The sequence below is a fragment of the Mesitornis unicolor genome, unplaced genomic scaffold (assembly GCF_000695765.1).
Source record: "Mesitornis unicolor isolate BGI_N332 unplaced genomic scaffold, ASM69576v1 scaffold8804, whole genome shotgun sequence".
In the NCBI taxonomy this organism is placed as follows: domain Eukaryota; kingdom Metazoa; phylum Chordata; class Aves; order Mesitornithiformes; family Mesitornithidae; genus Mesitornis; species Mesitornis unicolor.
The window spans coordinates 43,077-58,385 of NW_010179356.1; the positions used below are offsets into that span (position 1 = coordinate 43,077).

General features: G+C 40.4%; 1 protein-coding gene across 1 annotated transcript; it reads right to left on the reverse strand.

The window, feature by feature from the left end:
- Positions 1–1,778: 1,778 nt before the first annotated feature.
- Positions 1,779–15,274, reverse strand: LOC104539254 (carbohydrate sulfotransferase 15-like; the record flags this gene model as incomplete). Its single annotated transcript, XM_010182730.1, has 5 exons — positions 1,779–2,407; positions 3,599–3,746; positions 6,990–7,146; positions 11,121–11,277; positions 15,124–15,274. Coding segments are annotated over 5 exons (804 nt in total), but the record flags the coding sequence as incomplete, so codon positions are not given.
- Positions 15,275–15,309: the final 35 nt, after the last annotated feature.

Sequence of the window (15,309 nt, forward strand, 5' to 3'; positions counted from 1 at the left end):
GGCAAAGGGCAAAGAGGATTTCCCTGACCACTGGCAGACGGCATGGGTCTGCTGGCAGAAATTAAGAGTTGGGCACCATACATAAGTGTGGCACAAACCAGTGTGTGTGACTTGTTCATGGAATTAATGCTCACATTAAACGATAATGACAGATACATTCATTAGCTTTTAGGCCTGGTAAGATTATATCATTAGATCATGGTTGTAGCTGACAAGTCAATGGGAATATCTGACCATGGCCGGTCGGGTTAGCAAACATTTTGTATGGGGTTATCCTGACCACACTGTGCTGAGTAATTCAGAGCACAGCTGGCAGAAATCTTTACTGTAAATAAACTGTTGACCAAAAATTTTACATGTGCAAACAGTGGTGAATTCATTCTGATTTTCTGATTCACGCTGCTGTGATCCTTTGTTTATACTGCTAAAATAGGCCATTCTTAGTTCCCTAATGATTTTTGGTCTGTAAGCATTTCTGAACTAGAACTAATCTGTTCTAGTTGCCTAGAAGTACTTCCCTAAATTACTTAATTTAGGCTTTCCAAACACCAAACCGAATCCTTTTTTAAACAGCACATTACCAGTTGGCAGAGGACTTGGAAATGGACTTCTGTTATAAAAAATCCCACACGTCATCAATCATACTCACATGGAAAATGTTCAGGATTCATGAAGTTTCTACCATTAATTTTCGATTTAGAAACACAGAAGGTGAATAACATGTCCCCATAGAGGAGGATGGTGAATAGTTACCCTTAGTATTTCTAAATGTGTTTGTTAATCCGTCAGTAAGCCGTGTTGGGGGGTTCAACAGAAAGGTTGAAAGGGCACATGAAGCCAGTTACAGGTGATTCTTTCAGGTTTTGATTCCTTCTAGCCAGATACCATCTTCATTTGACCCACTCAATATGCATGCAGGGAAGAAACCATAAGTTTAGTCCTTGGATGGAAATTAAGCAGCATTTTCATTAGTCTCTTAATGAAGGCCATAGCTTAAGTAGACCATGCTGGCCAGTTCTACCTGCAGGAAGATGCGGACTAGAGCTAACAGTGACCATAACCAGATGTGTTTGACACAAAACGTTGATTTACTGTGCATTTATACACAAATGCGGTCATTTCAGTCAAATAACAAAACTTTCAGATTGTTGAAAGTTTCTCAGTAACTTTCAGAATGTGGTTTTTTTCTCAAGTCTGCTTCTCTCAACCTTTTTAACCAGACGTAGACATCTTTCTGAAGAAAGAAACACACAAGTGCCACTAATTCATCAGATAACACCTCCTTTCTATGAGGATGCAAGATACTGTGCATTCTGTCCATTTATGCATTTAATAACAAGATTTCATATTGATTTTAAAATGCGTATGGAGAAGAGTAATTGTGTAGAACAGAAAACACCATAAAAGCTCTCCATGGCCAGCAATGGGCTTTACATCAAGCCCATTAGTGGTTTCCTGGGAAAATGTGAGTGATATGAATATATGATCCATATTTGTATTTACATGAACAAAATATGGGAGACAATGGATTTGTTATACTAAAGACTAAATGGGCCTTGTTTGGATTTCAGTCATCCATTCTTACCTGGAATATAACATTTTCCTTTACTTTTGTGGCTAAGAAAGTCCATTTATCTTGAAGATATAAATTAGACTTGGAAATTTATGTAAATGCAATTATCCTTTACCTCTGTTTCAGAATTAAGGAAACGTAAAAACATTAGTGGGAGTGAAGACCACTTGTGAATATGCTGACAAAAAGAAGCAAAATTTTAGGCTGAATTCAATCGAAAATTTTAATGACTAAATGACATTGATAGTTTGAAAAAATGAATGGATAGCATATACTGAAAATGAGATTATAAGCACAATTGTAGGAAACTGATGCTGACTCTGTGTTGCAGCATCTTAGAGAAAGTTAACTTCAACATCCCCGTGGAGAGTGCAAGACATCATCTTTGTACTAATGCTTTGCCACTCTACTCTTTTGCCGGGGTAAAAGAAGTTGCAGTAAACTGATAAGCAAAATCCTTTACATTCTCACAAGGAAAATGTGGTATAACTGCTGTGAAGGGTGCTGACTGAAGGTGAGAGTCTCAGCTCATCAATCGGCTTCTCTTTGGAATGGGAAAAATGTAAATATCCACGCACAAAAATAGAATTTAAAAAAATAAAAACTCCTTTAAGCACTGTATTTGTGGCACTAAATGTACATATTATGTCCTCTTCCATAAAAAAGCATCATCAAAAAGAACTTGTGCCAGTTTTGTATTAAAAGGCCTATAGAAATCGCGTAAAATCGCCTTCGTCGTTGGCAGCATAGGTCCCAAACTTCTGTCTTCAGGTCGTCTAGTGTTTGATGCAGGACTCTTTGTAATCAGAGCTTCTTGTTTCTCACTCAGAGGTCCTGTGGAAAAATACAATATTATCTTGAAATACTTCACCAAAAACGTCCGCGCTAAAGAAGACAAACGACCAACTCAGGAGATTTGCCAAGGGAAGACAAATGGAATTTGAGTTAGCAGATGATGGTTCAGAATATTGAATACAGGCTTAGATCAGTAAAATAAATCACTGTTAGTAAATATGGAAATCATACGTTTTCCTCTCACATTAATTAATCATCTCTTCAACAAGCAGCATAAATCATTTCTGGAGGGAAAAGATTTGTTTTCAGAAAACAACTATGACATTAAATACAACCTCCTGTCCATTTTGAAGCTGCAATTATTTTATACTGCTATTTCATTTTATGATATGAGTTGTCTAATACCTGGCAGAAACTCTACAAGCTTCACCTGTGCAAGCCCTTTTTTTGTTTGTTTTAGAGGCTGTCAATGGGATCAAAGCAGTACACAGATATAGTGGTGCCCCTATTCCCCTATTCCTATTCCCCCTGTACTTCAGCAAGATAAAAACCCACAGCCTTCTCCAGTGTAAACCATATTCAGGAAGCAGATGCCAAGTTCTTCATCTGTTCAATCTGCTACATTCAAACTTTCTTATCATCTAGACCAGTGTTTGGACCAGCCAGTCTATTTTGCAGCCACATTTTCATCCTCTTGCTACTGTCAAATCAACATTGGGCAACATTTTGTCTCCCAGCGTTTTCCTAAGGATTAGCAACAGATGTCTCGATCAATACAGCAAAAACACAATTTCCTCCTTCTCCCCAGATAGAAACGCAACCTTTCATCTTACCCAGATTTAGATTCTGGATTGCAACACCGCGGTATCACTTCAAGTTGTTTAAATTGCATGGGATCGCTCTTGCACCTACGTAAGCTCATGACAAGCAAGCCCTGACTGCATTCAGAAGCAGGACTGGCTTCTGTGTGTAAGATATATCCCTACATTCTGAATAGTTTTGATTTTTTTTCCTCATATAGTCTTATTAAGATCTTCTAACACCAGCCCTTCCATGGGAATTTGGGAATTTTAATTTTGCTTGACTCCAGGCAACAAAATTAATGCATTGGTTCAGATGGATTCCCATGCCTCTGTTCTGTCTCTTAATAAAGCAAAAATGACCTAGAAGAAGGATAATAATGATTTTTTTTTTTTTTCACTTATCTCAAAACAGCCAGAAGACACCTACCCAGATCCAGAAACTGGAACACCATATGCATGGTGTATTTCACATTTGATGCATGATCCTCCAAGCGAAGAACGAGTATCTGATCTTTGTGAAAAACTGTCAGCCAGTCTAAAAGATACACAACGTAGAGCCCAACCTGTAACCTTACCTGTAAACACAAAAAAAAACCACCAAAAAAACCAAACAATTAAAAATTAATTCATTTTTTAACAGTTCTCACAGTAAGAAACCAACACTCTCTTCTGTCTTCTGGGAAAAAGCCACAATACTTGCTTTTGAGGAACCATAAAAAGACGTTATCTGAGCATTTTTTAATCTTCCTCTTGTTTTCAGCGCAGCTTAAGGAAACCTTTGCAAATGGCCTTTCTACTGGTTAGAGATGTCATTTTACCAAAGGCTTGGCTGTGCATTTGCTGCATCAGCCACAGGTCTGTGTAAAAATTCTGCATGGAGAGAATCGTATGCAGAAGGATGCTCGGCCACCTCATCTCCATGCTCCTCCATGCTTGGGATGATCCTGACTTCAAGGAGACACTGAGGGCTTTCAGCTCCTGGATGAAGAGCAGTGGAAGGGAAGATGCTTAACCATATCCAGGCCCTAAGGCTGCTTATTTCACCTTGATTATCAGCTGCACCAGATCAGGCTGCCATGAGTAGTACAAATATTCCGATTAAGTGTCAGGAATTAGATTTGTATCCTCTGATTGAAATAATGAGATTTAGAGCTAAGCTGCAGAAGCAGTGGCTGCTAGACAGTGTTAATGGTGCATCGTCTGAGTATGCAATGAAAGCCCCAGACTACCACAAGATGGTCGGGGTTGGAAGGGAGCTCTGAAGATCACCCAGTCCAACCCCTGCCAGAGCAGGATCACCCAGAAGAGATCACATAGGACCATGTCCAGGGGTTTGAATGTCTCCAGAGGAGACTCCACAACCTCTCTGGGCAGCCTGGGCCATGCTCTGGCACCCTCACAGTAAAGAAGTTTTTCCTTATGTTTAAGTCCTGTGTTCCAGTTTGTTCAACTATTGGACCATGTTGGACCAGAGATGTGAAAAGGCATTTTTCTTCAGCCTGTCCTGACCTAATCTCTGTTTTTCTTCCCTCCTCAATTTTACATAACAAGTTGAAACATAAAAAGGGTCGTCTGGTGTTCTTAAAAGTCCAATTTCCAACTGTGCTTATAAATATTTTTCTAAATCCCTTCAGGCTCAGGAGAGAGAAACATGAATCCCAAGTCATAAGCATCTTTCATAAAAGAGACTTAACATCTTCAAGTCGCATTACCGCAAAACCAGTAAGGCCAGATAACAATAGTCTCTTTCATTTCTTACACTGTCTCACGTGGCCTACATTGATACCTAAATTCCAGTAAAATAAACCACATTTTGAACTATTGCTAAGTCATTATTAGCGTAACATATGATTCTGATGCGTGTCTTTGGCCACTTATAACAATAAACCACCATACTTAGCACACTTCTTTATACACGTGCTACACAAGAATCTGAAACATCTTATTTGATTGAAACATCAACATAACATGTAATAACACCATCAGAACAGCACTCCAGCCTGCAGGCAATGCTGCACTCCACTGAACATTGGGGCAAACATGTGGCTTAGTGATGGGTTTTGCTTTTCTTTCTCCTGGGAGATGAAGGTGAGTGAAAGGCAAGCACCGGCTGCATGGCATAGTTTGACTGCAGCATTTTCCCACACAGGCTTAGAAGATTTTCACCAGAAAGAGGAATTTTAACTAATGTGCCCCCATAATTTTCAGTTTTCTTGGTATCAGCAAGAACCTTGATTTTCTTTCCTATACAGTGCGTTTTACTGACTCGTTTTTCATCACTGTTCTTCTGAACCAAATTGTCTCTTTCCATAAAGCTCCAGTGCTTCCCGCTATACATCAAAGGCATCAGTAGGTTTCCCCAACCCATTTTCCCCTCAATAATATCCATTTCTGCACTTCCAGTTTGACCACCCTGGCTCAGCATACCTTTCTCTGGATAACATGCTTTTCACTGATTCTCATTGAGGATAAGCTGACAAACACCCCTTTCTTTACAGGTTGGCATCTACCAGCAGTGACAACGTCTATGACACCTCTCTTGGTTCAGAAATATATTAACAAATAGTAAAGCAAAATTCTTCTGGTGTAGTCACACAATTAGCAATGTAATGAGCTCACCAGGGAAAATAACCCCTATTTTTTCAATGTGTAGCAAACCACGTACATAACAGACTTCAGCAACTTGGCTGAAGAAGCAGCTCAAAAAAGCCTATTTTGGAGCACAGTTAGCATTTGTGTTTTATTATGAACACCTGCCGGTGGCTCTCTGGAAAGATGTATCCTCTGTTCATTTCCAAAAGTATCTTCTTCAGAGGGCTGCCTAAGACAACAAACGAAGATTGGTTCTGCACCCTGAGGATGAAGGTAAGAGGAAAAATCTTTCTTTCTGGTTCTCTCTCTGCTTTTCCCTCCCTAAACTGGAATGAACGTATTTGTGCAAGCAGATGGGTGGAAAATATGTGATACTGCCCGGCAGCAGCTCATGTCTGTGGAGGTCCTGGAGGCTATCGCCAAAGATGAGCAGCTCCAGTCAACCTGCCAAGGTAAGGAAGAGGAATGTCCTGTTTGTCCTGTGCAATACACTCTTTTATTGTTATTTTATTGAGTGGAGGAGGCCATAACTCCACTCCGGAGACAAAGGAGGCGAGTATTCCCTCTGAGTCCTTTACAGCCTGAGCACATAAAACAGGACTGAATGGCAAACAGGCCAGGAGCGATACTTCAAGTCAACCGCTTCCATATTATTCTCCTGTTCTCAACCAAATTTGAAGTCAGTTCTACACTAAAAATGAGAATTTTGGGATACTGAGCCTGTAATACTTATCCATTTCCCTGCCAGCAGTTTCTGTATTTCCTTTTATCATTTTCTGATGTGCACAATTTAAAAAAAAAAAAGAAAGAAAGGTTTTATCTAGTTATTAGAAGCCTTTTCTTGGGAAAGAATACATAATTTATTCTGATTTTGATGCAATTTCGTACCACAAAGATCCTTGCCAGAGCTACTTTTTGGAGAGATCTGCAAAAAGCTTACACATTAAACTGTAATCTTCACTAAATGTCCTCTCCATACACTTGCACAATAGAAAGACTGCATTATTGCTGTTGGCATTCATCAGGGAACAGACTGAGGAGACAGCTGAGCCAGTACATCAGCTTTTACATGCTTACATATATATTTATGTCTTCCGCTTTACACATTAAAAGGGAGAAAGTTTCATTTCTTGATGCTTATGTGCACAGTATCGCGGTGTTTTAACAACCTTGACACAGCGTATGATTAAAGAAGTGAAGAATTAAACCTTCTTGGGAATACGTACGGGCATGGCGTTGTTCAGGGTGTTGTTGTAGACGCAGGCTCTCAATGAATAATCCAGCATGCAATTTTCAAACAGCTGCAGCGATTCTGCCACCTTCTCATGAAAATCTTCCACGGATTTATTAGCACTTGCAAAGTACAGATAATCAGAGTACAATCTGCAAACGAGATGCGTGTAAGTAAATGACAGAGGAAATGAAAGAAGATTTATTTACGTGGCAATGGCAATCGCTTACGTATATTGAGGGAAAGGGTACATGTGTGGAACATTGCCCCACCAACAGCCTGCTCACCCAGTGACACATTTTCTACTCATTTTGATGGGTTTTGGCTCATCATAACATCCTCTCCAGGCAGTTGCTAAATATCATCCCCGCTTTCAAGGTCAGCATTCCTTGAGAACATGACCCTAGTAACTCTGCAAGCCAATATTTTCTCTTCAAGGCAAATTTTTCATATGTATATACTTTAAATTTGTGTTATCTATAAAGAGTAGAACTCAGCTGATGTTGGTACCACTCTCTATTTGGTACTCCACACCGCCATGGATAGAAACAGTCCTCGTCTCAAAAGCTTCAAGTTGATTTCAAAACCAACAGAGGAATGGGATGGGTTAGAAAGAGTGAATTTATATGATTACCAAGGTGGCTATGACCAGGAGGAGGAAAGAGTCCAGGTTTCCACAGGTTTTTTTTTCAGAAAGCTCCACTTCCAATCCTATATTGATTTTCCATCGAAAACTTGATTTACTTTAGGAATTTTTTCCCAATTCTTCACAGCTATTTGAAGCTGAAATACTACAACTAGGTGAATGGTTCACATCTGTGTTACAGTCTGTAGCAAGTGGTCCAACCTCTAACTTTGAGGACAGCAAGACATGGCCTCATGGGTTTTAGCAGCTTGCAGGCAAGCAGAGCCCACCAGGAAGGGCCACCAGCAACAGGCATTTCTCTGAGTTACAGCAGAGGAGTATCCCCTCACTGCACATTTTCAGCCCAGGTTTTACAATTGTTTAATATCACTCAAGAAATATTATCTTAATTCAATTCCCTCTGGGGATTGGTGGAGGGGAAACAACCCAAAACCTACAGGCAATAAAATATCTACTTCAGCATTGAGCCTTGAAACCCTGAATAAACTTTTCCAAGATAAACATCATTCAAAGAGACAAAGGAAATGCTCTGACATGGCACAAATATTAGTTCATGAATCATCTGCTGAACATGATATCCTAATTTTCTTTCGTGTTTAGGCTTAGAAACTATGACCAGAACCCAAACAATACCATGGGATTTTGGAGACAATTTTGTAACACTTGAGGAGTCACTTCCCCGAATGTGTTTGCAACACAAATATTATGCCTCCATAGCACCCACCTCTCAACAAAATTCCAGAAATCCTAGATATCTTTTATCTTCTTTCAAAAAACACAGGTGTCTAAGAAATTAGCTAAAAAAAAATCTTTTATTTAAGTCTCATTTTATTACTGCAGTAACCTTTTGTATTGCACTTACTTTATTTTTTAACTTCCCAGATATCCACAGGTACTTAAAAATTCATCATTTAATTTAGAAAGTTTAGGCCCTAATCCAGCAAAGCACTTAAGCACAGGAATAGCCCCTCTGCACTCATTATTTATGTTAGTGTTTTGCAAGAAGAGGATTTTAATTCCCATAGGATACCAATGAAGACTCTCTGTTCATTTGAAAAAGGAAGAAAAGGGATACTTTTGTTGCAGGATGCTTTTAATTCATTTTTAAAGACACTTTTTAGGAAAAAAACCAAATTACAGCAAACTATGGAAGATGAGGCAGAGGCACTCAGCACCATCTCTAGGAGTCACCAACTAAGAAAGACAAATACCCTGAGTTTTGTCCAGTTCTTCCCATCTGGTAAATGGAATTGAGACAATTTTCTTTAAATGAGAAAACTCCACCTCAGAGTAGAAGGAGAGGACCAGGCTTGGACTAGATTGGTCATTCAGCCTATTTGAAGTGATGCATGAGGACCACAACCACAGCACCATGTGCGTCCTCTCCATCTGCAATGGCAGAGCTTGAGTCCCTCATGCTGCACCACCAAAGAGCCACTCCACCAGCACAGGGTACAAGGATGAGCTGGGGAGAAGCTAAGGGATATGAAGGCAGCCAAATTCAACTAAATTAGGCCCACAACAGTATCTCCTGCTTGCAGAAAAGCCTGTTCATCAACCAGTCTCAGGCTTGCCCACCTTGTCCCAGGGAAGGTAGGACTGACCACTCCTGGCAGAGGAGGTCAAACACTTCTTGATAGGGGAAATGAGCCAGCAGGCATCATGTACAGCATGGGCCTGGATGTAATTTTACTTAAAAATGTTTTATATGACTGTAATATATAGTATTTCTAATTATCCATTAAAATAAACGAATCATTTTAAAGACCTGTTGACATCTTATGGAAAACTATGGAAGACAAGTTCTTTCTCTGCAGGGCAGTTGAGATTTTTCTATATTTCTTCCCATCTGTTTTTAATTCTGGGGACATCTGCCTGGAAATAAAACCTCTGCTGATTAGGATTTCAGCTGTTCCGGCTACTTGAAGTCATTACCCTCAATCACGATCCATTACAATGAAATAATGACGCTGTTGACGCCCACCATCACAAACTGGGATGTTCTCCAAATATCCCCCACTGGGGAACAGACCAGACCCTGTGCAGGTTAGACCAGACCCTGTCCCAGACCCTGTGCAGAACCCACGTCCTCCTGGGCTACTGCAAGGCATCGACCCTGCTGCCCTGCATTGCCAATGGGGCCATCTGGGTGCCCCTTCTGCCATGGCTGCTTTTGCTCCAGCAGTCCAGGTGAGCTGTCCCCATAGGGAATTGTAAACAAAAAGAGATCAATTTATCATAAATACAGTAAGGGAAATGAAGCTGACTTTTTATCTCACCCTTATTAAAGCTGCCAAAGAGCTACACCTACGTTACAGAGGGTGGTTAAAGCAATCAGGGAATTTGTCGGTAATTTACATGAGGAAGCCACTTCAGCCAGCTCTCTCGCATAAAATTACCATCTGTTAAATCCTCAGGTCAGGAGATGCCACTCGAAGCTGAGAACTGTATTTCTCAACACAGGAGATGGGAAGCCCCTCTCAGGTAGCTGTGCCCTGCCCAGCCCTGCCATGGGGACACTCATCAAGGAGCACCCATCCCTTCCCACTGCCAAATTGCTCTGGGCAGCTGCTGGGCAGCAGGTTACAGGCACTGACCTAGCCCTAAGTATCCTGAATATCCCTACAGAGCTACAGAGAGAAGGAATTCACACCCTCTTGGTCTGATTCTTTCAACTCTGCCTCCATCCCCTCCACCCTCTTCTTTCAACTCTGCCTCCATCCCCTCCACCCTCTCCTGTACCCTCATCATTACCATCCTCCTTCAGAGGCACAGTGGAAAGAAATGTCCCAGAAATCTGGAGGAAGATTGGAGAGAAAAGGTGAAATGCCAGTGAAAAGAAGGACATTAGTGGCTAATGCAATGGGAAACCATTCAAGAACAGCCCACACCTCCCCAAAAGTAAAGCCTTTCCACCGCAGATGAAGTCAGGAAGACCAAGGATGAACCCCTAAGCAGCTCTTAGCTGTGCAAGCTAAAATTGTTGAGGGAAGATTTAAACGAGTGTTGCACCAAACACTTTTAAGATTATAAAAAAGTTTGTACCATTTGATGACTCTAGAGCTATTTGCAATCTTTTAATCACTTTGAACAATCTGCCCCTTGAAGACACAAACCTTATTATTATTGAAGCACTTTGCAGGACCACTTATGCTGAGACACGTAAATGCACTGCCACGCTCCAACTAGCTCAGGGCATGGAGTTATACTGCATTTAGCAAGGTATAACTTATTTTTTAGGGTAGCTCAGGTGTCCACACATGGCACTCACTGTAACATTTACACTCCCATGCCCCTCTTTCAAACACTGTCACAATTACATACGCCAAAACACACAGAACAAAACCCCTCGGCAGCTCTCACCATAAGCCAAATAACTCTGGCAAATACCATGTGAACATTTATTTGCATCCAAGAGACTGAGAGTGAAAAAAACGATTATCGTAAGAAATTTTTCTCGCACGTTTGATCCTTGCTCACCTTTCCACAGGGTCTCTCAGCATGATGATCAGTTTGGCGTTCGGTTGGAAGGCGTGGATAAAATCCTGGATTAAGAAGGGAGGTTCTCCATCAGTGCTGTTGTCGTAAAAGAAAATCCAAGCGTTGTTGTCCCACATCGTCGAGGCACTGGCTTCACCTAGGAATTAAAAGCATCTCTGTTAATCACTCATTCTTTGTATTGGAGTGGAAATTGGTTGACTTTTGAACTGGTCCACCCTCCAACGCTCATCACTCCAAAGACCTGTCCTGCAGTTTGTAGGACCCCAAAGGTTGGTGTTAATGCTCTGGATCTCAGGGAAGTAACTTGCTAACATAATGTACAATTTGATGCAAACTAAAGGAAAAAGTGGAAACGGCCACTCCAGCAGATCAATAGTGCTTAGGAGAGTCCGTGAGCACTTGGGAAATACTAAAAAAATGCACTAACCAGCTGAATTGTGTCACTGCTGTTTGAAATATCCCTTCTTGAGAATTACGTATTATTGGAGCTTTTTTATGTAACTATAATTATTCACGTAGATTAAGTCAAATATAATTATTTACTAACTATTAGACAAAAAGTCTACAGGATAAACAACACACTTGGTTAAATGCCAGGTTCAGTATCCTTGGTTCCTGAAGAAGCTTACTCTGAAAGGAATTCTACAGGGAGAAACACAATCAGCAACATCTCTGCCAGAACAAGATATACGACGCTTCAGCTGCTAAATAAATGATCTGATGCGATGGTTTGGATTGTGTAATCTTCCCTGTCTTTTTAAGTAATACTGGCACTTACGTGGCATGCTACTGTTTAATAAAACATATACAGATATTTTTTGGAAACTTCCACTCTTTGACAGACTAGCAAGAGCTAATTCTTGTTAATGAGGATTTTAGAATCAAAAGGAATCAGATGAAATAAAAATAATGATGTAGGCTTACAGACTTGCACATGATTCCCCTTTTTTTTCCCCCTCTCTCTCTCCTGGGAAAATCCAATAAAGATTTTTAAAGATGGTCAAAACACAACACAAAAAAGGTACTGGCTCCAAAGTTCAGTTTAACATAATGTGATTCGTTAAAAAAGCCTGGGAGTTGTTAGAAAACACATTAATCTCCTGTCATGTTCATTTTGCCTCTTTTCAAAAGGAGGAGATCAGGTCCACTGGCTAAAGCTGGGTGTCCCCAGCAGCCCTGCTTTTCCATTCTAAATTAATTAGCCAAAGCACTGCCTAATCATCAGTGGGCTTCGAGTTGCCAATTAAAACTCAATTAGCCCAGCTCCCATGCTGAGTGTGGCAGAAACACAACAGCTAAATACAGAAGAAGAGCCGAGATAGCTGCACCACATTGAGCAGCAGTTTCTGAGGGTGCAGGAGATGCACACGGGTACGAGCCTTTGCGCGCATGGATTTACAGAACAACGCACTCCAGGGATGAGAGTGACCTTGGGAAGTCACTGCGACATCTCCATGGCAGGAACAGCTGGGCTTAAACTGCTCCCTCCACAACCTAAATCATGGCGAAGATTAAAGTCTGCGACCTCATCAAGCCACCCATTCTTCTCTAGAATGGCTTTTCTGATCTGCCTTCAGACTCCTCTGCTCCGTAGACCTCTGACTGTATTGGATGCTCTACTGGATTTATTCCAGTTAGCTCATATAGAGTGACCTAACCTGAACATCTGCTTACACACGCGCTATCTGAGCTAAATAAAATCAATGCATTTACACATAAATGGGCAGGTTCTCTTAACATCACAGACCAGAACCCTCCACAGAAATTGTTTTAGCCGCCACCACCAAAAATCTGCAGGCAGTGTACGAGCAAGGGAAGGTCACAGGGACACAACCAGACCATGCTAAGCATTAACAGGGACCCAAGGTGCTGCTCTAATGCAGTCAGTCCAGGAGAGCCTGTGTTCAAGAAGGGAAATCTTCCCAAAAACAAGATGACTGTCAAGAATAAACGGGGGTGAGGGAAGGGAAATAAGAATAATTCCAAAAAAACCCCAGTCTCTGCTGACTCTTGTAATTTTAATTTCCTGAAGCAGCCAAAACCACTCCTGACAATTTAACAGTGTTCCTTTCTATTGTATAATACAGATTTAATATCTGCAAAGAGAAGGAGCCATCCTAAATATAAGGTAAATTAATCACTGCTATAGTAATTACGTCAAATTACTGCAGAGCGACCAAGAACATATTCAACTTTTCTTACGGACTTAAAAAACATATGAAGTACTAAATTGCCTAAAGAATAGATGTATAACCTCTTTATTCAGTCATCAACGGATTAAAATCATACTGTGTTTTCACAAGACATTCCTCTGAATTTATCATATTAATGATCCCAAATAAACAAGTCCTGCTCCAAATGCCTCAGGCTAGATCAGCGCTGTCCTCTTTGGTTCATCTTCAAGTAGATGTTGGGGTTTTTTTTGATAAATACAATTATTACCCACTAAGTACAATACCCAGAGAAGCTTAACTTTTCAAAACAATGTAACATGATGAAATACTGAAATGCTTATAGTTTTAATTTGATTTTTTTTTTAGTCATCTGAAATAAGAAAATGGAGAATTCCAAACAAACCTGATATTCATACAGATTCATTTTAGACTGGCTGGCTTTGCTTTGTGTTTTTTACCAAGGTAATAAAAGACTGACTTAATGAGTGCAATCATTCAGGACTTTTCCTGTAAACTTAATAAGAAAAGCGAACAGATCCTTAATGAAACAAGAAATGAGACTACAGGAAAAAGAAACACAAAGTGAGCTCTAGAAAAAGCTGTAACAGGAGGTAAGTAATCAAAGATGTACGTTGGCAATTAGATTAGTGAATTTAATTAGTATAAGCATTTCACCCATGAAAGGGCAGGGGATATTATTGTAAGCAGGAGCAAAATCTGCAGATGTCCTTGATGGCAACATTTCTTAAGATCCCATCTTGCAAATTTTGCTCAGTGCTGAATATTTAATAAAGCAAATGTTAGACTTAAATGGAGGCTGAGGAAGTACTGAACAAATGTTGTAGTCGAATCTCCGGTTTAAACAATGTAAGACATCGCTATTTCATCAAGCCAATAAATTTAAATTTCAAAAGGTTAAAATTTTTTTTGTTAGAATGAGACAAAAAAATGATTCTGAGGGTATTTCCTCTGAGGGCAGGCAGCAAAAATCTTGTCTCTAATTTCAGTAGAATAATGACTTAAGGCCTACTTTAAAAGTCTCTTTTCAACAGGGAATTGTCTCTTGCACAATTAGTATTTTTGTGGAATGTGTCTGGTTTCCCTGGGAAATTTTGAGGTGACAGAGTAAGACTGGTAAAAGTCTCTTCCCCTCACTTTTCTGGTTTCAGCAGACAGCAAAAGCATAATTTAGAAATCTCTGCAGATGTTCCTCATGGGCACTGTAAACCAATGGCACCGTGGATCAACCACTGTGTCATGGAAAGCAACCCAGAGATCCCTACCTAGAACCCAGTCCTAACCACAGACTTCCATATGGTACAGCACAACAGCATCTCTAAACCATTTTTAATGCTATCCAGGTAATTTAATATCAACAGAAACCGCAAGATTATCTTCCAATAATATCCTGTACCATGCCTCTAGGTTCCATGTCTGAAAAGAAATACCACATGAGATAGCTTCAACTTGACTTGACAAATTTCTGGCTCTTGAAACTTGCGTTATCTTTACTCTTAAGAAAGCAGCTCAGGAGTTTAATCCTATTTATTATAGGCTACATAGGGATGATGACACAAAAAATGGTGGTCCTTCTTCCTACATATATCTTATATTGGAACTTAAGAAGAGCCTCTTGAGGCTCTCACTGTCATGGACACTGTTTCCAGTCAGCTACAGGAAGAGAAAACCAACATTGGGGACCCTGTGCAATGAATAATTCATGTTGTGGAAAACCCCCCTCTCATGCCTCAGCTACAAACCCAACCTGGAGCTACAGGGACATATTTCAGAGGCTGCCTTTGCCCTACCAATGATGATGTTGTTCATCTTGCCGTGCTCTTTCGCTGCTTCGCTCTGCAGCACGCCCTGAATCTGATGTGCTGCTAAGTCAAACAAATCGAGGTAATCTTCCACCGGGTAGCGATCATGAAATCCATCCCTCAGACGAATGATTCCTAAAAACAGTGAAAAGAGAGACCTTAATAATAATAATA